This window comes from Pinus tabuliformis, chromosome X (genome assembly GCF_031772625.1).
Source record: "Pinus tabuliformis cultivar Carrire ecotype Pingquan chromosome X, CPIR1, whole genome shotgun sequence".
Taxonomy (NCBI): Eukaryota; Viridiplantae; Streptophyta; class Pinopsida; order Pinales; family Pinaceae; genus Pinus; species Pinus tabuliformis.
Genome location: NC_142308.1, coordinates 1,665,914,790 through 1,665,938,942, shown reverse-complemented (window position 1 = coordinate 1,665,938,942; position 24,153 = coordinate 1,665,914,790). Strand labels below are relative to the sequence as shown.

General features: G+C 40.7%; 2 protein-coding genes across 2 annotated transcripts; both read right to left on the bottom strand.

Annotated features, from left to right (window-relative positions):
- Positions 1-10,734: 10,734 nt before the first annotated feature.
- On the bottom strand, positions 10,735-11,886 carry LOC149146399 (uncharacterized). Its single transcript, XM_089452747.1, has one exon. It carries the CDS (start codon positions 11,884-11,886, stop codon positions 10,735-10,737), a length of 1,152 nt encoding a protein of 383 aa, XP_089308873.1.
- Positions 11,887-12,691: 805 nt separating this feature from the next.
- On the bottom strand, positions 12,692-13,093 carry LOC149146398 (uncharacterized). The gene has a single exon (XM_089452746.1). The coding sequence runs from the start codon at positions 13,091-13,093 to the stop codon at positions 12,692-12,694; it is 402 nt and encodes a 133-aa protein (XP_089308872.1).
- Positions 13,094-24,153: the final 11,060 nt, after the last annotated feature.

The window sequence follows — 24,153 nt, the reverse complement described above, 5'->3', positions numbered from 1 at the left end:
CATCAGGCTCAAGGCCTCTTTTCCAACATACAAAAAATCTAGACAAAACAGTACATAAGCATATGAAATAATAGGTATAGAGCGACTCTCCTATTTCCACAACAACCACCATTCAATGTTCTCCTTTATGCCATTTCACTTGTTCTTCCTTCTCTCTGCATGCCAACCTGGACTGCCAGTTCCTTCTCGGGCTCTCCACCCTCTCCCTTGCTTGGTTGTTTCCATTCCTTGGATTTCATTTTTCTTTTCTTGCTCGGATGTGTCTTCTCTTTCCCGTCATCCCTCCACAACTACCAGTATTCCATGAGTTCCTTCCTTTTTCTTGGTTGTTACTCACGCAACTGTCCAATGACCATTTCTACCACTTGTCATCAATCTTTTGACTCATTGCCAAAACTTCTTAATTCCTCAAAAAATGAAGGCCCCAACACTTTGGTGGCCCACACTTTTCTAAGATGTAAAGGAATATGCTCATAAATTTGATGTTTTCCAATGAGTGGGAAAAGAATCACACCTAAATGAACTTATCTTGTAGCCAGTCTGGGTTCTTCAAGCATTTGAGAAATGGGCGGTCAACTTTTTGGGGCCCATTAATCCACTGACGTGCCACTCCCATTCCAGGTACATTATCATGACCACATATTGCCTTACCAGATGGGCTAAAGCTGCATCAGTTAAAGATTGCACTATAGACACTACCGCCAAGTTCATTGTCGAAAATATTATCATTCGGTTTGGGTGCCCCCAAAGCCTCACCAGTGACCAGGTGACCCACTTCATTAATGAGACAACCACCTCATTGCTGTAGAAATTTATGATCCAAAACCATAAGAGCAACCCATACCACCCCTAGGAAAATGGCACTGTGGAAGATTTTAACAAAATCCTAGAGAGAGGCCTCACTAAGATATGCTCTACTAACTGAGACGATTGGGATGAGTAGGTTCTAGCCACATTATGGGATTATCGTACAATTTTCAAGTGCTTGCACAAGTACATGCCCTTCCATGTTGTTTATGTAGGATAAGTTGTAGTACCCACTGATTTCATCATCCCCAACCTTTTCATTGCACAAGACACTCACATGATAGAAGATGAATCATTTACAAAACGATTGGATGAGCTCTAGGAGTTGGATGAAGCCATATTCCTGGTGGATTTCCACCAAGCTATCGAGAATGAGATTAAAAAAACATGGCATGAATGACAGATAAAGAGGAAATCCTTTTCACTTTGGGATCAAGTTCTCCTATATGATAGTAAGTTCCTAAGAAATCCTGGAAAGTTGAGGATGCATTGGTTAGGACCATTCATTGTTGTGGAAGTAAAAGAATCAGGAGTTTTCAAACTCTTACAACTAGATGGATTTATATTACCTGGTTGGGTGAATGGTGCATGCCTAAAGCCCTTCCATGGCACAACTAATTCCACATCAAACTGATTTGATCTCCGAAAGGGGATCGTAGCTAGGTCTAGGTACAATTAGTCAATTATATTAGTGTGCTAGTCTCTTCATTTGCGTCAGTTACTTTAGTTCTGTTAGTTATTTCAGTTGTGTCAGTTGCAAATAATCTTTCGTCAGTTATTTGTGTCAGTCAAGTTCCTACCTTCGCAATTGCTTATGGTCGGGGTTTCACACGTGGCAATCATTTTATCCATAATAATTAGTAATAATTCCCTGTGTCATTTTGAATTTGGGCTAAATCTCTCCTGTAATATCCCTGACATGATATGGTCATGACCTTTTAGGAACCTGACATCATATCATCATAATATCCATCATTCCCACCCTTCTTTTTAATTTTCGTGTCATCTGGGTCAGGTCCAGGTCACAGGCACCATTATTGCCATGACTTGAAATAAGTATAGAAAGTTGCCATATTAATTAGTTAAACGGTCTAATAAAAAAAATCGTGTCAAGTATTTCTATTTAGTTTGCATTTAAATGATAAATTCTGCAGTAGCAAAACCTAAGTGGTCGAATTGTCTAGTCTAAATTCTATGTTGAATTTCCTCGGTACTCAACCCAAATTCAAGCCCCTGGTGTTTGTTGTATATAATATCCAAATTACAACTATATCTGAGGCCACCATAATATTTGTTCCCGCCCATGAATCTGACTCCAGAGTCACTGAAACCAAGCCTCTGTATGGAAAATATGACAAGGCTACACTTGTGGACAATTATCTTTTAGACTCTTTCCATTTCCTAGCGCGTAAGCACGAAGCTTTTACAGAAGCTGTAGCCAAATAATATGGAAGCCAATCATCCAGAATCAAAGAGGATTTCAGAGGCCTACAAAGGACGATGCTACTAAACTTGCACAGTTTTCCAGTGTTCATCACTATAGGAGCAACAATGTAATGTACTAAATTCCTGATTAGCCGAATGCATGGAGGTTCTCACTAGTTTGACAAAGAATACCTGATACAAGCTAGCAAAATTCAGAGACATACAGGACTATCTGCTAGAGGAGCCACCATGTCATTTGCATTCCCAAATACTTCCAAGTGGGGAAAGAAGACGTGTGACGACAACTACTACAACAAGTATGAGACTCAACAAGGTGGTAAGGGAGCCCTTATTGAACTAATTAACAAGTCTATCATGTCCTGCTATAAAATTGTTGGAAAGATGATGCGCCATTACTCAAGGGGAGAGTGCACCTTGGACACCATTTCAGTAGCGGAAGCTTGTGTGCAAGGCACACAATTAAATTGGTGCAATTTTCTCTTGAATGAGCTCTTTGAAGCTTGTGAGGATGTGTATAAGAGGGTAACGTATTTAATATATGGATATCTTGTTGTTTCCTTAGCTATGATGAAGTGGTTCCAATCAGAAGGCAAATAAATAACACCAGTTGATGAGGATCAACCCCTTTGAAGTCATAGACTAACCATGGCGGACTTTCGGGGACCCTCGCAACAAGGAAATTAATGAGGCTTCTTTCTTGGGATGGCATCAAAAGATGTTATTTGTTACCAAAGCCATGTTGAGGATCTTACTGTTGCCCCTAGATGAATATTCACACGAAATATGGTTTGGTATAAGCCATATCAACACCTATATTCAACCTTAGTGAGTCAATCCAGACACATTCCAGAGTGTGCTTTGCCATTCATTCTCTCAGAGGAGACATTCCATACTGAAGTCACATCTTCTCTCGGGGTTGTTGGAGAAATTCGAGAAGGAAAGATGAGATATTCATTCGAAGGGATGTTTCTCAAGCCACTTCCTAGCTAAACCCCTTCCACCTCCCATGAGTGAATGGTGGAGGAAACGCTCAATCTAGTCATAAAGAAGCTTGAGACAAATATGATGTCCTTTCATAATACTCTGGAGGGTCTCAAGGCATCGATAATTCAATTCCCCTTATTTTCTAAATTTATCAGTGCTAGTCCAATCACTAATTTAACCTGCAACTCAACCATTACTTCAATCCCCTCTGTGGGACCTCATTCTCATACTGCACTCACGATCTGGAGCACTCTCCCACTTTCCACCAGGCCACCATCAATTCCTAAGAAACAAATTAAAGTTACCTCTACTCAAGTGGTTGATATCATTGGTGAGGAATTACAATCCCATGCTAACACACCAATCACTGAGGAAAACCCACAATCCACACCCAATGTGTCCCCAATGTCATGCAATCCATCGCCCCAAATAACCTCCTCCTCAGCCACCATCTCTAACATTCCTCCATATGGGAATTTTTTTGGTACCAACATAGAAATGGAGGTAGACTCTGTAATCCTATCCATTATGGACACTACAAATGAAGCACTTGAATTCCCCCCTACAAACAAGAAGTCCGTTAATATATCTCTGTTGTCTTTATTGCTAGCACTAGACCCACTAATGACAAATGATTAGCATGTCCCCTTCAAAAACTAGGACACATAAACCATACACGCCTTGCCCCTAACATCCAGCCCTTCCCCCCTGCCACAACCACACTCCAACCCAAACCCTATCAACACTTACACCACCGAACCCTCACAGTGGGAGACCTCACCTCAAGGGTAGTCTGAGAAGTCAATTTCCAGCGGCCAATGGCTACAAATTAGGTACCCTACATCTACTACCATGACCCATAATGACCTCCAGAGTTGGTCATCATCTCAATTGTTTAATTTTATTCAACTTGTTGCACACCAAGAAGAGGCATTGCACAAAAATATGGCAACTGATCACGAGTAGTAGCAACAAAAAATTCTTTCCATTCTAGTTGAAAGATATCAGATTCTTCAGGAGAAGTAGATGCTACAGAAATAGATTGACAACATCAATGCAAAATTCCAGGATCTTTGGTCCTCAGTTGCTGAAATAGTAATAGATGCACCAGAAGACTTTTCGGCCTACACTCTTTCCAAGTGTTGCGACCATATCAAAATTGCCTGCACCGACCTCATCTCAACAAACAAAAAGCTTAAAAGAGCTATTACTACCATTCCATGATCATTACCAGATCCAACAACCTAGTATGCCAGCGAGATAGAGCAGAAAATCACTAAAGTAGCTTGTTTGAAAGCCTCTATCATCCAGGCTTCAGGGGAAGCTAACGAACTCTTAGCTCAACTTTGAGACTAGTTAGGCTACCTTGTGAAGAAAAATCAGTCGGTCCACCCACTGCACCAACATGCTAATCAACTCTTCAACCAAGCCATGGGAACTCAAGACCTCAACCAGCAAAAGGAGCTCCTAGAACAGGCGGATGCCCTTGAAAATCAAATCCAACAAATAGAGGACTAATCACACGAGACAAATAATCTGCTCCATGACCTTAAGCCACTAGCATAGGGCCACTTCTAGAAGCTACAACAGGTTAGTGTAGAGGCATAAACTCAATGGAATTCCCTCTTGATGACACGACCAGCTCAACCTACAATTGAACTCACAACACAGTTTATCGATCAAGCAAGCACTCTCATAGGTCCATGGCATACGACACTTGTTGAGTGTACACATAGTGTAAAATCGCAGCCATCTAGTCTATCCCAGAGTTGGGTCCTTCATTTGAAGGAACATGCCAAGGAGGAGCAACACTGGTAGGAGTAACACAACAACAACACGCACCAGCAACACTAGAAAATGATTGACTTGGGGACGAGTTAATGAACTGAGGTCAGATCCTGTTGGGTCCTTAATTTTGGGGACAAATTTTTGTCATGTTTTGGTGTTTTGAGCCTATTTTGACTAAATGTGACCAATGGAAAGTCACAGAGAAGGCATTCGAGGAAGGAGAAGAAATTTACTAAAATATGGCAGTTGCAGAAGATCAGGAAGGGAAATTAGGGCACACCTATTCACGGCTGAGTCAAAAAATTTGTTAAACAATAGAGGAAGCAATCACAATAGAGAAACAAAGGCAAACGAAAATGAAAGTGTGGAGCATCCAAGGAGAGAAAGTAGTAGCCCAGGCAGCAGAGTGCTTAAAAGATCGAAGTAAAATCCAGAATGAGGGAGAGAAGAGAGTGTATTGAAATGTTGTCACGGAGCCTATTGAGCCTACATGATTCTGTAACCACTTGGCCATATGCTAGACTATATTCTCTAATCCTGTTCTATTGTGGAGGCCTCTCAACTTGAATGTAATGATGTAATTTTGGATGAACCTAATGAAAGAGGAAGTTGGAGAGATGTCTGATGGCCTACTTGTGTTGGTTTTATGTGACCCCTTCTAAAATTTTATTATGAATGCATGTGTGTCTTTTATGTTCTTTTGAATGCTTTAGTTCTTGTATTTTTCAACGGTTACTTGTCTAATGCCTCGGCTCTGAGTTTAATGAGTATTAGTAGCCTTGTGCGATTTCTCTTTATGTTTGGTTCTAATCCCTTAACCAAGTAAGGTCGTGGTGTTCTTTGGGTGAGATGCGTTATTCTTCTTGATTAAGGTGAAATTCTAGTGCTACACTAGACTACGGAGGACCCTTTGTTGGCCCCTATGCCCAAACCCAGGGTCTCAACCAAACCACCATTTTTCACCAACACCCCTTCAAACAAGTGTTGTCCTCGACACTTGAATAACTGCAGGTGTTTATGCATGAACAACTCATCTTCCCATGTCACTTCTTCTGCTAGTAGGTTCTTAAATTTGATGAGTATGCAATAATTGCTCGATTTCTTAGTTGTTTAATCCTTGTTTCTAGTTATAATATGATTTTCCTTCTTAATTAATCTATGGTAAAATAGTTTGGACTAGGATCTTATCACTGATTACCTTCTTTAAGAAAGAAACATGGAATATTAGATGTATACATGAATATGGAAGCATCTACAATGTGTAAGCCATACTTCCAATCCTCTAGGACATCTTATAGCGACCATAATGCCTTGGTGCTAATTTATTGTCCTTCATTTATTTCTCAAGGGTAAACTGTTTACATGGTTGTAGTCTCACAAATACCCAATACCCCACTTCAATTTCCCTTTCATTGTGATTTTGATCAACTTGTTTTTTTAATCCTATTTTCTACTATAACCAAGTTATCCTTCAATAGTTTGAGAACCTCTTGTTGGTGCCCCATGTGGTCCTCCACTACTTCAGCTTTTACAATCCATTTCAAGGGTGATGTGATGGATGGAGGATGATATCCATAGGGTACAATAAATGGGAACTTTTTTGGTGAAGTGTGGAAGGATGTGTTGTCACCATTTTGCTAAGTGCAACCACTTGACCCATTGTGTTTGTTTGTCATTCGCAAATAACATAGATATCCTTCTAAACATTTATTCACAAACTTAGTTTTCTCGTTGGATTGAGGATGGTACGAAGAGCTATGAGATAATTGACCACCTAAATAAGAAAATAACTCAGTCCAAAAATGTCTAGTGAAATTTGGATCTTTGTCACTTATAATAATCTTCGACATTCCATGTAGTTTTGGGACTATTTCCATGGATACTTTTGCACTATACTTACTTTAAAAGGATGAAAAAGAGAGCATAAGTGGGCATATTTCATTATTTATCTACCACTACAATAATGGCATTCTTTCCTTCGAGTTTGAATAAACTTGTAATAAAATCTATTGAAACTTCTTCCCAATGCTAGCTTGGTATGGCTAATGGTTGTAAGACCCTAGAGGTCTTGATTGTCTCTCCCTTATTATGTTGGCATACAATACATTCAACCACAAACTTTGCACATATGCTTTAAAGCTTTCCAAAAAAAAACTTTAATGATCCTATGGTATGTTTTTAATAACCCTGAATGTCCTCCTATAGGAAGAGTGTGTAATTATGAAAGAACCTTTTGCTTGAGTTGAGATCTTTATGGTAGTATAAGAAATTTTGACACCACAACAAATCATTCTTCCACAATTTTTTTATCTCACTGGGGTCCTCCTATAGTTGTTAATTGATCTTGCATACCTTCTCATCTTGCTTCCATTATATCCTTGTTTCTTCCACCTAGTTAGATTGTGGAATGAAAATAACACATAATAAACCCCATTTGTCTTCCTCTTTCCTTGAGAATGCATCTGCCACAATATTTTGTTTACCATTTGTGTAGATAATTTCAAAGTGACAAACTAACATCTTTTTAACCCATTTTTGTTACTCCTTTGAATATTTTCATTGTTACAAGAAGTACATCAAACTATTATGATTGGTACATTGAAGTGTCTTCCTATTAGGTATGGATGTCATTTCTCCATTTTTTTTCCCCTGGAAAAATCCGTAATTTTTCATTAATATGGAAAAATACATATTGTAGATGCTGTTGCATATGCTGTAAACTGATTCAAGACATAGACTAACATGAGAGACTCTGAGCTGTCCAGATACACCACGCAGGACGATCTGCCCAAAAATCAACTGTATAATACTATTATAAGTCTGTATAAACCTGTACATAGGCCACGCAGGGCCCTTTCAGTATAATATCTCCAAAATATATGTCAATGTATATTCAAAAGATTTCAAAAATTTGAGCTTTACAGTATTTGACAAAAAATTTTGTTGTTCAAGGACCGAGGTCCCCCTGATAGTGTTGGTCTATATAAGGCCGATGATAATAGCGGAATTCATTTATTCCCCTCTGCTCTTGTATCACCCATTCTCCTCTAGGTAATGACGCGGCCTCCTTGGATAGTTGGTCAGCGCTGCAGTTATGCTCCCTGTAAATATGATTGCAAGAGATATTGTTAAATTCTGCCTTGAAAATATTTACTTCGTTTAATATGTTGCTGAGTGTGTGTATGTGACAAACAGATATGCCATTGAACCAGTTAATAATAATCTTTGAGTCCCCAAAAATATTTAGGTTGAAGCATTGATGTCCCAAGGAGAAATGCAATAAGTGTCGGAGGGTAATGAGTTCCGCAAAATTATTTGTGCCAGCTCCTAATCCCATCTTGACTTTATAGAAGTGATGTTCATTTATATATAAAATGAAACCACCTCCACAACCCTGTTGATTTGCAGCCCCATCAAAGAAATCCCAGGGAGTAGTTTTGTCAATGCTGGGAGGTGGATGTGTGCGGCGCTCTCTAGGAGGTGGAGGTTCTGGCAATTCATTATAGGCAGAGATTATACCAGCCTCTATGTGCGGCCAACACACAACTTTGTTATAAAAAATGAAACGGTTTCGAGCCAGCCAGATATACCAGCTGACAAGCAAGGGGAGGCTCTGTAGTTTGGATCCCTTGTGTCTGTCAGACCAGTTATCCCAAGCACTACTAAGATCATTGCTAGCCCATAGCCCAGAGAAACGGATAGATGAGGATAAGCTCTGCCAAAGAGATTGCAGTGCGGTGCAGAGTAGAAAAAGGTGTTCCGTTGATTCCGATTCACATTTGCACAGAATACACTAGGTAGGCCCGTGAAAAGATCTGTGTGCTAGGTGCTCCCCCGTGGGCACTTTGTCTCTAAGAATGCACCAGAAGAATAGTGTAGTGCGTGGAGGTGCAGTAAGCTTCCAAATGTATCTCCACCAACTCGATATCTGTTCTGGTCTTTTGTGCTGTATCAGGGAACAGTAACCTGACTTTGGGGAATATATACCATTTTCTGCCAGGCACCAAACTAATTCATCAGGTCCCTCTTTAATCCTTATGTGAGATTCAGATAATGCTGTAATATAATCATGCCATTCCTGGTGCCATCGAGGGGGAAGGTCGAGTTGACGAGCAGATTTCCATGCTTGAGAAAAAATATCTGTATTTTGTTGATCTGCAATGTGCGAGAAAACCCTGATCTCATGTGTGTGAAGATACATGATGAGGTCTCTAGAAAGTAGGTGTCTTCCTCCACTACCAATCCACGGATCCAGCCCGATCCGACCCAGGGAACCATCATTGATTCTCCACACCAGATTGTCTCTTATATGGGGAAGGGAGTGTAGCAATGCCTTCCATACAGATGAGCTGCCAGTCGACGGCCAATTAGATAGTCGAACCCAATCCAACAAGTTCAGTGGCCAGATATATTTGTGGTATGCAATATGTGTCCATAGGTTCTGACCAGTCAACAAGGTCCAACCCATTTTTGCAGCAAGGGCTTGTGCAAAAAGGGGAAGGTCTTTCAGTCCCCATCCTCCCCATTTCTTTGGCATTGCAATCTTTTGCCAGCTGATCCAGGCAAATAATTTTTTATCCTGATTCCCATTCCAGAGATATCTGTTGCATAATTGTTTCAGACGAGATAGGATATTCCTGGGGATCCATGCAAGAGCCATCCAGAAAACTGGGGTAGCTTCCAGGACCGATTTGATAAGAACCAGCCTGCCCGCCCTGGATAAATATCTATAACTCCAGATGGACAGTCTCTTCTCCAATTTTGTGACAAGCCAGACCCAGTCTGCGATCCTCTGACAGGTAGGTTTGAGCCAAAAACCCAGATATTTGAGACCTCTGTCCAAAGGGTGGATACTATAGGGAAAGACCTGATGAGAAAATTGGGATTCATGAACAGAAGTGCGGGTAAAGGTGATGGTGGATTTGGATTGGTTAGCAAGCATCCCAGATGCAGATGAGAAGAGGAGGAGGATCTTGGAAAAGATCTGGAATCCCGAATGTTTCCATCCAGCAGAATAAGCACGTCATCCACAAAAAGAAGGTGGGTGAGAAAGCAGTCATCCGAAATCTTGAGGCCACAAATGTCTCCATCCCTCTTGGCCGATGCAATTAAGCGACTAAGACCTTCCATGACTATAAGAAAGAGGAGGGGAGATAGAGGGCAGCCTTGCCTAAGCCCCCTTTCAGAGTGGAAGAAGTGGGAGGCCGAGCCATTAATGAGAACACTGAAGGTGGGAGTGGTAATGCATGCCATGATCCAAGTAATGTAATTATGAGGAAAACCCAAATGGATGAGGAGCATCTTAATATAAAGCCAGCTGACCCGATCGAAAGCTTTGGATAGGTCAATTTTGAGAATGATGCTTTTTAGATGTTTGGTCCATATTGAGTGGATGGCTTCCTAGGCCGATCCAATGGCTTCATGTATCTGTCTTGATTCGAGGAAGGCAAATTGTTGTGGGGCAATATGCCAGGAGAGAATCGGCCTGAGTCGGTTGGCAATAATCTTAGATATAATCTTATAAAGGCAATTGCACAAAGATATAGGTCTGTAGTCATCAAAAGAGGATGGAGAATCGGACTTTGGGATGAGTGCAATGAAGGTCGAATTGATGGCATGGTATAGGGATCCTATAGTTCTTCTCTCCTCCACCACTTTTAATAGGTCCTGGCCCATGATCTCATAAAAAGCCAGATAGAATTCGATGGTCTAGCCATCCGGCCCTGGACTCTTATCGTTTTTGAACCATTTTAACATGCCTTCAAGTTCACCAGAAGTGACCGGTGCGAAGAGCTCTTCTGCTTCATCCTCATTAACAAATCTTGGAAAATGTCCAGCCACATTTATAATATCAGGAAGATTTGCATCATGAGGGCTTTTATAGAGGTTCCTGAAATGAGTAGTGCCAAGGTGGGATAGCTTGTTGAATGTGTCAGCAAAGCCTCCCTCAGGCAAAGGAAGATTCCAAATGGTATTTGATACCTTCTGTCCCTTGGCATAGTTTTGGAAGAACCTAGTATTATCGTCCCCAGCTTTTAACCACAAGGCTCTACTCCTCAGCCTCAGGGATTCCTCGCGCTCCTTTAGGATGTGAGCCTTCTGATTTTCCAGCTCAATCAAGTGAGTCTTATCTTCCGCAGAGATGAATCCCAAACTTCGATCATCAAGTAAAGAGCTCAGCTCAGATTCAATATGAGTAAGTTGTGAGGTTTCCCGAGAACGTTTCTCCCTGGCCCAATTAATAGAGAGATGTTTGAGCTTGGAGAGGTTATTGCAAAAACCCTTTGCCAAGGACTCAGCTCTATGAATGGGGTTTGCAATCCAGAAATCAGAGACCATCTTAATGTAAGCAGGATCTCTCAGCCAAACGTGGTTAAATTTGAAGGGGGCTTTCGGCTTTTTGAGTGGCCCCTGGATTTCCAGATATATAGGAGAATGATCCGATATGCCCCCTGTACCCACCCATTGCTTGTAGTGATGCAGCTGCTGTAAGAGTGGTCCTTTCATTAAAAATTTGTCGAGTCTACGGGCCAGTGCTGCATCGCCCACCCTTCTGTTTCTCCAGGTGGGTAGAGGTTTGTGCATGGGAACATCAATAAAATTGGTCTGTTCCAGCAGATTTGTCATATGATCAGTGATAACATCTATCTGAGCCGTAGACCCCCATGATTCTCTGAACCCCAAAGAAAAATTTAGATCCCCTCCGATAATAATGTGATCAGAAGCCAGAAGTGAGAGGTTTAATAAATGTTGCCAAAAATGTTCCCTCTGTTGACAGGGTCCATATACATTCACAATCTGAAAATTCTTGCCGAGATCAGCAGAGAATATATCTATGCCCAAGAATCCCGAGCCCCCCATGATGCATCAGCCCTGATGGTTCGAGGGTTATATCCTATAGCCAGCCCCCGGATCTCCTGGCAGAATCTAAAGCCACAAAAGTCAAGCTCGGGACCAGAGATTGTAGGGAGCGGGAGATATGTTCAGCCATACCAAGTGTTTCTTGAAGCAGGATGATGTCAATCGGTTCAACCTCAATAAGTCTCACCAGGGCTAGTTTCTTGGAGGCACTAGCCAAGCCCCTGCAATTGAAAGACAGGCACTTCATGGAGGGACTCCTCGCGGGGTATTTCTAGCTCTAAGGACCCCATTAATAGTGGATTGACGACTAGAGGCAACTTCTGCCCCAGCACGCTTAATAGCCTTTGAGAGATCTAACTTCCTTCCCCTGGATGACAGGGGAATAGAACCTGGCAGAGTGAGACCTAGACCAGTCTGACGGACCGGGATATCCTTGGTGTGGGATCTGGAGCGGAGGAAGTATTGGTGAGAGAGTGAAGCCCCGGAGGATGTCGGCGAGACAGAAGATGTAGAAGGTGAGAGCAGAGAGGGGGCGGAAGTGGCAATAAGGGGAGGGGTAGACATGATGCAATGAGCCATGGAGGTCTGAACCGATGTGGCAACAACAAATGAGGCAATATCAAAAGATGTGAGAGAAGGGTTTAGAGAAATACCCGAAGCTTTCGCGGCTTCAGCAGCAGAACGAGCCCTGGTCAGCGACGTCGAAGATTGTCTGTGCCCTGCAGCCACTGTCTTGGAGCTAAGAGAGATTGCCGTTGGTGAAGGACCCGAGGGAGAGGGGTGCAGGCCGACCGGAGAATTTACCCTAGATGGTGCAGGCATAATCTTTGGGGAGTTTCCGGTTGAGGGGGCAATCTTTGAAGAGATGTCCCACCTTGTGACATCGTCTACAACGAAACAGAACCCCTTCGTAGTCCAAGATTTGGACCCTAATGTACTTCCCCCACTGAAGTGTAATATTTTCCTCCAGGCCCTCATGAGTGTCCAAGTGGACCAGAATGCGAGCAAGGGTTCTATTTTTCAATTCCACAAAAGTTCGGTCATGGTCTAAATATGTGCCCAGAGCATTTCCAATCCTGATAAAGACTTCCTCACACCAAAACTGTAATGGGAGTCCTGGCAAGCGCACCCAAAGTGGTCCAGCCCCAATTTGTTCACGTTCAGGGTCAAATAACGGGCTCCACCGCTTGAGAAGGACCGGAGCCATCTCGATGTGCCAGTACCTGGCCAGTACCAAGTCCGTGTAGTTTTCCTTTGCGAAATGTAAGGAGAACCATCCTCTAGGCAAGACATGTACTTCAGGTAGTTCTTTTAGTAACCCCCCCAAATCTCCTTGACCCATTGAGTCAGCCTGTTAGCTGAATACGCCCGACCACACACATGTCCAACGAGCACTGTGCATGCCATGATAGCAAATTCACCAATAGCCGAGGTCTCGCCGAATCTGATGGTGATATCCTTTGAGGTCGCCTTAACGCACTTAGTCTTCCTTTTGCTGGTGCGAGGAGCCGATGGGTGGTCCACCAAAGGGTTTGGGACGCCTTCCGGGGGATTTTGTTTTGTAGGTCTAACCTTAACCTCAGGGGTCTCAAAACAACCAGACGGTCGGGGAACCGAAGAAGGGGAATTTGCCGCAGTGGTGACCGGGGTGTCCTCAGGGGGAATAGAGAAAAATGTTGAAGGGGGTGGATGGGGATCAAAAGAGGGCGAAGGGGGGGTATTCGAAGATAAAATTTGAAGGGTGCCAGGTGAAAGAGGAGGGACTTCGAAGCCCGGTGAATCAATAGAATGTGGCCCGGAGAGAGGGGGTACCGAGCAATGCCGAGGTAAAGAGACGACATACGAGGAGTTGGGCGGAGCCGATTCAGGCAACGGAAAAGAGGTAACAACCGACAGAGTGAAGCTAGGGTTCCCAAATATAACACGGTCTGGGTAGGGCTCCTCGAAGTAATCCACCTCTTCTACCTCCATATTGTCCCCCATATTCCAGCCAGAAGTCGATAGCTGAAAGCGACGGGTGTGAGACGGAAACGGCAGGTAACAGTGAGCGGCAACGGTACAGGAAAGGCAGTCTGCAGTAAATCTGTAAAAACCTAGGGTTTTACCCTAAACCTGCACGGACGACCGCCATCCTCCTCTTGTTCCTAATTCTAACTAACTCTCATTTCTTCATTATATGTAGTATGACCAACATTTCTTATTCATAGATGGGTTTGAGTAAGCTCGTTCGTTTAATTTCACTATTTTAAAAGGCAAGGAGCCTTCCTTCTTACATCAAAATTTCACCAACGCCATGGCCTAAGGCATCACACTCCATGATGACGTTTTATTGTGAAATCAGGTGCAACCAATATGGGAGTTGTAAACATAGCCGCTTTAAAATTTTTAAACATTTTGGTCACATATTTAGTCCAACAAAATGCTTTCTTCTTTATTTATTTTGATAGAGGTGTTGTTATTTGACCATAATTATTGAAAAACTTGTAGTAATATCCTACCAATCCTAAGAATCTTCCGAGTTTCTTCAAGGACTTTGGGATTGGCCATTCCCCCATATCTTTGAGTTTGTTAAATTTCACTTTGACACCTTCCCAGGATACAATATGAGCCAAATATTCCACTTCTTTAACCTTAAAGACACACTTTGAAGGCTTTGCATATAGATGTTTCTCTTTTAATAGTGTTAAGACCCAATGAACATCTTTTACATGTTCTTCCCAAGATTTGTTGTCGATTAATATGTCATCTAAAAATAATAACACAAAATTTCTAAGGGTGGGTTTGAAAATAGAATTCATCAAACTCTAAAATGTTGAAGGTGCATTAGTAAGTCCAAATGGCATAATCGAAGACTTACAATGACCTTCATGTGTTTTAAAGATTGTTTTGGGAATGTCTTCTTACTTCATTATGATTTGTTGATATCTAAAACAAAGAACCAACTTAGTAAAGAAAATTGCTCCATGTAACCAATCTAATAATTCATCAATTATAGGACTAGGAAACTTATCTTTGACCATCATTTTATTGAGTTGTCTATAGTCTGGACACATATGACATGAACCATCCTTTTTGATAATCATCACCATTGGTGAAGAGAAAGCACTCTCGCTAGGTTGATTGATGTCAACCTCTAATATTTCTTGAACCATACACTCTGTTAGGGTCCTATAATATAGGTAATCAAAGTTTGTTTGTCCAGTAATTTATTTTGGGAAAATGTTGGTAAATTTTAGCCTATAAATTCACCAGGTATTATAGTCTAAATTGTTTTTTTACAAAGGTCTCAAATTGGTCAAGTCATTGAAAATATGTGTGTCAAAAGAGGTCCATTAGTATTGATTTTAATTGTAAGGTCCCTAAGGGGTCATCATTGAGGTGTCACGAGTGTCTTGTCATGAGTGAGAATTGTACAATTAATGGTGGCTATGCTAGTATTGTGCATGAATGTTGGCACTGATGTCAACTAGATTGGAAAGAATGTGTACTGCAGCAAATGCATGGCTCAGAAGGATTCCTATGATAACTACAAGATTCATTTATAGGATCATAATGGTGGGTGTGATTTCAACCATCGAAAGAATAAATGAGCAGATAAGTTTGCATTCATCTTCCAAGCAATAGGAGGACACAAAGCCTACATCAGACCCTCTCCATTGGAAATTTCTCTGAAGAATCTTTCCAACGATATGTGGAAGTCCAAAAGTGGAATCTTGGATCAAAAGATATGGTCTGTTGAATTTCAAGGATTTGAAGCCTTAGGAAGGAAGGAATATCAACATATTAGAGATCAGAATTTCAGAGTTCTAGCATATCAGAGCATCGGAATAACAGAGGTCCATCATATCGATGCATCGGAATATAAGAGGTTAGCGTATTGGCGCATTAGTACATTGTGATATTGGAATATCGAAGGTTCGGTACATCAGAGCAGGATGTATCGGAAGTTGGAGGAGATTGACACATCGTGATATCGACATATCAGAGTATCAACACATCGAAGCATCGACACATTGGAACATCGACGTATCGGAGTATTAGAACTTCTTAAAGTGAGGAACCTTTAAAAAGTTACACTATCGATAAAGTGTCGATAAAATTAAAAAGCATCGAGGAATGTCGATAAAGATTACCAAAGGATTTAGTTGCAAAACCAAAGGTTGACAGGCCCTTTTCTCTATCCTCTAGCAGGACACATGCAGAATATGATTGGCTCCGATAAGCTACAATGGCAACATATGATTGGCTCCAATAAGACACATGGCAACATATGATTGGCTTCAATAAGACACATGCCAGCATATGATTGGCTCCGATAAGCTACAGTGGAATTTGATGTCCGCATAATGAAGCAGTACGACAGGAAATGTGGTAGGAATATTCAACCTTATTGAATAGTCTAATGGGCTAGAATTGGGTGACGTGTCATCTCTAAGGAGTCGCCACGTGGAGTGATGACATCATATCAGAGATCGGCATATTGGATGTTGAAGACATCAGAACTTTAGAATAGTTGGAGTTTTGAAAAGTTTCGAGAAAGGGGGCTCCGATATGGCATTAAGTCGATGGTCAATGGCCCGGTCATATGAGAAAGAAAATTCCAAAGGAGCTAAGCACCAAGGGACTAGGAAGTATCATAGCATTTCAACGATGTGGAATTTCTTTGATAAGATAATACAGAGAGTTAAAGGCGTATGGGTCGACAACTGTGAGATTGAATGCCGGAACATAAGAGTTGGTAGTTTGAAAGGGCAGCTAACATGTTTTTTTAAACAACTTCAACCACTCCATATTCCAAGGCAGAGGATCAACATTAATGAACCAATTTCCAGATTTAAAGGTTGAATATTTTCCAACAGTTCCAAATTTCCTGTAGTTTTCTAGTGATTGTTTTTATCTTTAGTTTATTGTTCAATTTTGTTCTAGAAATATAGCCACAGTCAACAACAACTTTCCTTCAAAGATTCAACAAAAAAACCAAATTTGACCAGAGTTCCTATTTTCTAGTTCTGTTTCAAGAAATATCTATAGCTTTGTTAGATATTATTTTGTAATCAATTCCTTTTTGGAATCCAAAGTTAGTTCAATAGGAAGTCTATAAATATTTTGTAATAAGACTCAGAAAGGGTTGGATTATGTATGAAGAAAAAATCTCTACCTTGATTGTTGTAGATCTGATACAAAAATATATGATAACAGAATAAACCCAAGAAAGAACAAGATGAAAATAGATATAAATGCTTCTTTATTGAACAAACCCTTAAGGTAGAGCAACACCATACATTCACTCCTTAAGGAAGGAGAATACTCCACAAGCCATATGCCTATTCATACAAGAATACTTCTCTTCATATCTCTCCATGTGGAGTCTCTAGCCTCTATATAGGCCTCATACATACAATACCATGCATCATTACCATGGTTTCCTCATACCATCAACTAATACCATGGGCCCATTACATTATTATTAACTACTTGTGGTCCCTTACATGACATGGGTTAACCACCTTATTTATTACTATGGCCCATCCCATTATTACATTATTACCTTGGGTACCACCCTTGGTACCCCATATTATCCCCCCTAGGTATATAACATTCCACCCCCCTAAGCATGTTTCGTCCCCGAAACATGGGAAGAACACAAATAATAAGATCTACTCAAAAGAGTAGTCCATTGGTACCATGCACGTGCATCTAGCCATCCAAGAGAAAGGTGAACCCTCGATCTCGCTGGTGCCTCGCTCGCTTGAAATGGAAGTTGACCGTGGCAGTTCTTCTGTGTTGATGTGTAGTAGGTGGATCTTCTCTCCTCACTATCCGTCATGGGACTACTTGGTTTCCATCTTGATGGTTTTCTTGCGGGGTGATGTGGGTGATGATATGTTGAAGTTTTAACCGACGATGTCTTTTTCTTTAATTCACCCTGCTGTGGTGCCTGTTGTGGTGTCTTCTTTTCCAATATGACTTCAACCACTGAGCCCTCCTCTGATGTATCATCACCTGTAACCTTTTCTTCTGCAGCCTCTGTTTGTGTTTGATTGTCGATCATCAAAGGCTCATCATCTGATATGTCAGTCCCTTGAACATCTTTTGCTTCAGCCTCCATGTGCTCTACCTGTTTATGGATGGAAATATCATGTAATGTAATTTTCTTCTTTTTATACCATAGCTTCAGGAATTTCTTCTGCACATTAATATTGATAGTACCCACGGATTCCATCCAAGGATATCCCAAAACAACATCCATGTTATCCATATCTGAAGCAGAAAAATCACCATGAAACACATACTTATCCATAGAAAGCTTCAAATCCTTATAGATTTGAACATCCTATCATCAACCTCTGTATGTTCAATTTGTTTTGCTGGGACTTGAAATTTCTTTGCCAAGTTGACATTTATAAGATTTTGTTTGCAACTCGGATTGATAGACACAATGATTTTCTCCTTCTGAATCAATCCATGAACCTGCAATACAGAGATACCAGCCAAAAATAACCCTTTTGGTTCCTTGGTTTCCTTCTTTCCTGTAAAAATAAAAGCTTTGCTAGGCTGCGTGTCTATCTGTGTGTGATTATCCACAATATTTGATTTACGGTCAAAGCGCCCTATAAGAGCTTTTTTGAAGGCATCCCAATTCTGAAAAGGTCCATTGCAACGCTGATGCCATTCCGCCCATTGCCATCGTTGATTGTCCAGGTACCTGGTCCCCTCCATAAGCTTAGTCCAATAATCTAGGATATGATTCAATCTGAAATACTCCATTTGTGCTAGCCATGTTGACGTGTGAGAACTGTCAAATTTATACAAGTCCCTCGAACTCCGATCTAGGCCCGCCATCACAAAAATATTGGTGAAAAATTGAAATGGTCACAGATCCGTCAATATTGCTCAGAATCTTTATTATAACCTGTTTTTAGAAATGGAACAACCACTCTGCATTTGTCCATGTGGTAGAAATCTTGATCCAGACACTTGAAATTTCAGATCTGCGCTGCTACTTTCCCGCCGTCACCCAAAATTTCTGCAAAAAGAGCTGATTTTAATTCAGCGATATCTCCCTCATCCGGACTCCGATTCGACTGATTTTTTTTTTGAAATTGGGCGATTTTTCTCAAAAAATTCAGATCTACAATTAGATTTTGTAGATCTTGCACCAAGATGTCTAGATCTGTGTCGCAAACTCGCTGCCCTGAAAATTGTCTACACCCCCACTGATTTTTAAATCAGTGATATCTCCTTCATCCGAACTCCGATTCAACCGATTTTTTTTTTGAAATCGGCTAGTTTTTTACAAGAAATACAGATCTGTAATTAGATTCTGTAGATCTTTTACCAAAACGTACAGATCTGATCTGCAAATTCGCCACCCCAGAAACCCTGCAAAAATGAAAAAAACTTTCTCCACGGTTTACCCAAGAAAGAGCTCTGATACCAATTGTTGTAGATCTGATACAAAAATATATGATAACAGAATAAACCCAAGAAAGAACAAGATCAAAATAGATATAAATGCTTCTTTATTGATCAAACCCTTAAGGTAGGGCAACACCATACATTCACTCCTTAAGGAAGGAGAATACTCCACAAGCCATATGCCTGTTCATACAAGAATACTTCTCTTCATATCTCTCCATGTGGAGTCTCTAGCCTCTATATAGGCCTCATACATACAATACCATGCATCATTACCATGGTTTCCTCATACCATCAACTAATACCATGGGCCCATTACATTATTATTAACTACTTGTGGTCCCTTACATGACATGGGTTAACCACCTTATTTATTACTATGGCCCATCCCATTATTACATTATTACCTTGGGTACCACCCTTGGTACCCCATATTATCCCCCCTAGGTATATAACATTGATGTAGGTTGTGGATTGTACTCAAAGTAATCAATTTTCAGAAATATAGAGGCAACTTTGTTCCAAGATTCTTGTGTCAAACAATTGGTGATGTTCCTCTCATGTTAAATTGTTCTTTTTTCTCAGTTTCCATATGGTTTTCCCTCATGATTGTTGCAAGATGATTAAGATTTGAATTTACTTAAGTGCACTTTTCTCTAGCTTTTTTTAGACAATCTTAATGTTTTCCTCACGAGATTAAATATAAAATCCATTTAAATATGCTTTATATTTAATTGATCATCCATTTTTTCATCTTAGCCACGCCATAAATATCTTAAGATCCAGGAGTTTGCCTACCCTACCCCGTTACAACTACTCTGTCAATTTATAATTGATTACCCAAAAGTTTATGACTCCATGCCCAATGGACTTTTCCAACATCTTTCAACCAAAATTTTGAAAAATCCACCTTGAAATTCGATATCTAGCCCAAAATCTTGAAAGAAAAATTAAATCATACAGAGAGAGTCCTCTCTAAATCTGGAATGGCTAGATCCAAACTTTAAAAGTGGTTTGTGATTACCGTTGTAGTTTTCTCCCTCAACCTAGGAAAATTACAGAGTGCTAACATTTTGGAAACTATACTGGGGATCAAAAGGTTTTGTCTTCCCCAGAAAAGGCTATCAAGTCTTAGATTTGACTGTTGATGAAGCACAACAGTCAGACACATATGAAGGTTGAATCATTCATTGGACGACTCCATTATCAAAGAATCCAGATTGCAGAATGCTTATGGTGACTCCACTAGCCAAAACATTCAGAGCTTAAATTTCTCATCCAGTTTCCTTTCAAACAAAATGACAGGGTTTGTGGCAGACCCTGCTTCTATTGAAAGTTTCAAATAATACTGGGATGATTGTGATGACGATCAAATGGAGGAATATTTCTCCAATTTACTTCTTCTTTATTTGAGGGCATGCAAATGTAGATATGAAGCTAAAGCCAACGTTTTAGAATATTTTGCAGACAAACTTGAGAAGGACATTCAAATATTAAATGTTCAAGTTCATTTTTACAATTTTCAAGATCAAAATCAGTTTTTTGAGGACCTTTTACAGTTGAAACTAGGGTCTGATTTAAACAAAAAATATGAGCAGTCTCATTTTGACAAAAAAATTATAGAACTTCTTGATGATCAATAAATGAAATATGTTTTCTTTGATCCCATAGCTATCTATATGGAGGAATTTTTCACTACAGAGTTTTGATTATGTTTCTACTGTGAAAGAAAATTCTACAATCAACTGTCATTGCACTTACATTTTCTAGTTTATATTTTGCTGAAACGAAGTCTGGGAATCACATCAAGTATGCAACTACTTGATTAATTGTTTTAGAATTTTTCTATTACTTAATTCTTCAAGGGTATAATCTATTGAAAATGGCAACAAGAAATGCTATAAATAGCATTGCTATAAATAGCATTGCTATAAATAGCATTGCTATAAATAGCATGTCAGGTACCAGTGTTGGATATAGCAACAAGGAATGAAAAAATGGAAATGCTAAAAATAACATTGCTATAAATAGTATTTCGGGATAGATTCCAATTTTAGTTAGTCTCTAAACTAAAATTGAGAAGTAAAATTCGAATTTGATCTTAGTAGCTGTTTGTAAAATAATTAATTAATTCATCTTGAGTTAATTAGTCAGAGAAATTCAAACATGAAGTCTCTGTGAAGACATACAACAATTATCCCTTTGATTGAGGAAGTTATCCCTTACTTAAAGAGATAAAGATGAGTTGTAATTAGTTAGATTAGTTAACTGAGTTAAGTCCAGTTAAATTAGTTCCAAACAATTGGAGGAACTAATTGTGAGTTCAATCAGTTAATGCATGCATGCATGCAACTAGTGTTCTCCAGATAACTGAATATTCTCTCATAAATAACTCATGCATGTCAGTTCAGTCAGAGACCCAGTTGAGATCAGAGTAAGGGACAATGTACTATCAATTGGAGGATTTTTCTTATATAGGAAACTCATCCATGCAGGAATTATCTCCTTCAGGAATGCGTAGTTATTTCAGAGGTCAATGTTGTGTGTGAGGTGAGAATCACACAGGTTGCAGCTAGAGGACCCAGGAGACACTACGCAAGGAAATAGGAGGCTTGGAGGACTGAAGGAAGGCATATGTTGTGTCTATTTTGTTTATGAGCAGCATTGAGGGATTGTACTGAGAGTTGGATAGCTTGCGAGCTAAAGCTTTGTGTAATCCGAATATATTTCCACTTGTATGATAATACAAAGATCAGGGTTTTTAGCTGAGGCTTTCCCCAGAATATTCTGCTATGTTTCATGTGTATGATTTCTTCTTCTCTGTTATATGTGTTCGATTAAGCTTCCGCAAGTTTGTTTGTAGAAGTAGATCAAGTATTTTTGCTTTAGTTACATTGCATTAATAGGTGATCTACAGTGAGAAAATCTACATGGTATCAGAGCAAAGGTGATCAAAGCGAAGAACAATATACAAAGAAGGGAGAAGTTCGAAGGTTGAAGTTCCTGATTATAGAATTCGAATTGTTATCACATCTCAAATTTCACCAATGTCATTCAAGGGTTTAAGACTCGAGTATGCCCTGGATGGCAGCTCGAATTATATAGCCTGGAAGGATCGCATGGAAGCAGTATTAGAGGATAACGGTTTGAAGGACTTCACTGATCAAGAAGTCCCCAAGCCAGCAACAGCTAATGCTACAGAATTGGCGGAATGGAAGAAATGTGTGGCTAGAGCGAGGAGAATCCTCCTGGAGGGAGTTCGAGACCACATTGTCTTGAGCCTCCATGGGAAGGAGACATCATTTTCAATGTGGAAAACATTGAAAGATCTATATCAGAACAACAACGATCAGAGGAAGTTGGCGCTGAAAGACAAGCTTCGGAAAATCAAGTGTGAAAAGGGCGACACAATCTCTACATATCTGAACAAGCTCACCACCTGCAGGGATGAGCTTGGAAGTGTAGGGATCATGACAGCCGATGATGACATGGTGAGTCTTGCTCTCCTCGGTCTTCCTAAGAGCTAGCATAGCTACCAAGACTCGGTAAATGGAAGAGAGAAACTGCTAGATTGGGAATGACTTTGGTCAGATCTGATGCAGGAGGAGATAAGAAGAAGCACCAGAGATGGTTCTTCATCCAAGGAGGATGAAGAAAATTGCGCCTTAGCGAGTAAGGCGAAGAAAGGGAAGGAGAAGGATTCTCATCCCAAATCAAGTTCTTCGCATGGTGGGAAGAAATTTGAAAAATTGAAAGTGCGATGCTTTCATTGTCATGAGGTGGGCCATTTTGCTACAAATTGTCCACTGAAGAAATCCAAGATGGGATCCAAGGAAGGATCTGAAGGTGAGGCATTGGCCTCACAGTTTGATTTGGATTTCACCCTCATCGCATGTATGGTTTCATCAATGATGGGTTGTGGTTGGTTTCTTGATAGTGGAGCCTCATTCCACATGATCGATGATAAGAGTTTTTTCAGTACCTTGGAGGAGAAAGACCTTCAAATACTCATAGCGATAGATAATGATGAAAAATATAGTGTTTCAGGTGTGGGCACGGTTTATTTTTAGAGGGAGCATGGAGCTCGCATTACCTTGACAGATGTGAAGTATGTGCCAGGATTGAAGAAGAACTTGGTATCGATCACGATGCTGGAAGACAAAGGCTATGATGTAGTCTTCAGTAAGGGAAAGGTTTTCCTTAGACACATCACCACGAGACAGGTGAAGCAGATCGGTTCACAAGTCAAGAACCTGTATGCTCTTAAGGTTCAAGATGCATGCAAGGCCTTGACGAGCAAGGCAACTGTTGGAGACTTGGTGGTTGAGAGGGAGAGTGCATTACCTCTCAACATGCAGCGCCAGAAGAAGTCTCAGACAATTGTGGAGGAGCCACAATTGGTGAAGTAGCTTCAGGAGGTTGTGGAGCAACCACAACTAGAGAAGCCGAGAGGAGATCGAGTGGAGGCATCCACTCATGTAGAGATCTCTAGTAGGAATTTCGAGCCAAGTGGGTAGAGGGATCACATGCATGCATACCTCTAGGTCGGAGGTGGGACGATGTGGAGTGACAGTCCTAAGAAGGATGGAATAGGGGCATGATCATTGAGGTACCCAACCTCTTTGATTAGACCTTGTTACGGGAGCCTTGATGAGGAGTAGTAGGACTGGCTGAGTGGGTAGAGATAGATGCAGATGGAGTGGCAGAGAGAGCTACAGTGCAGGAATCTCAAGACAACGCAGAGCTAGCAGGCTGCAACAATGCGAGAGGCACATGAGTGTTGCACCAGTGCAGGATGGCACAGAGAGGTGTGCAACGGTGTGAGATGCATGGAGTGTTGCAGCAGCT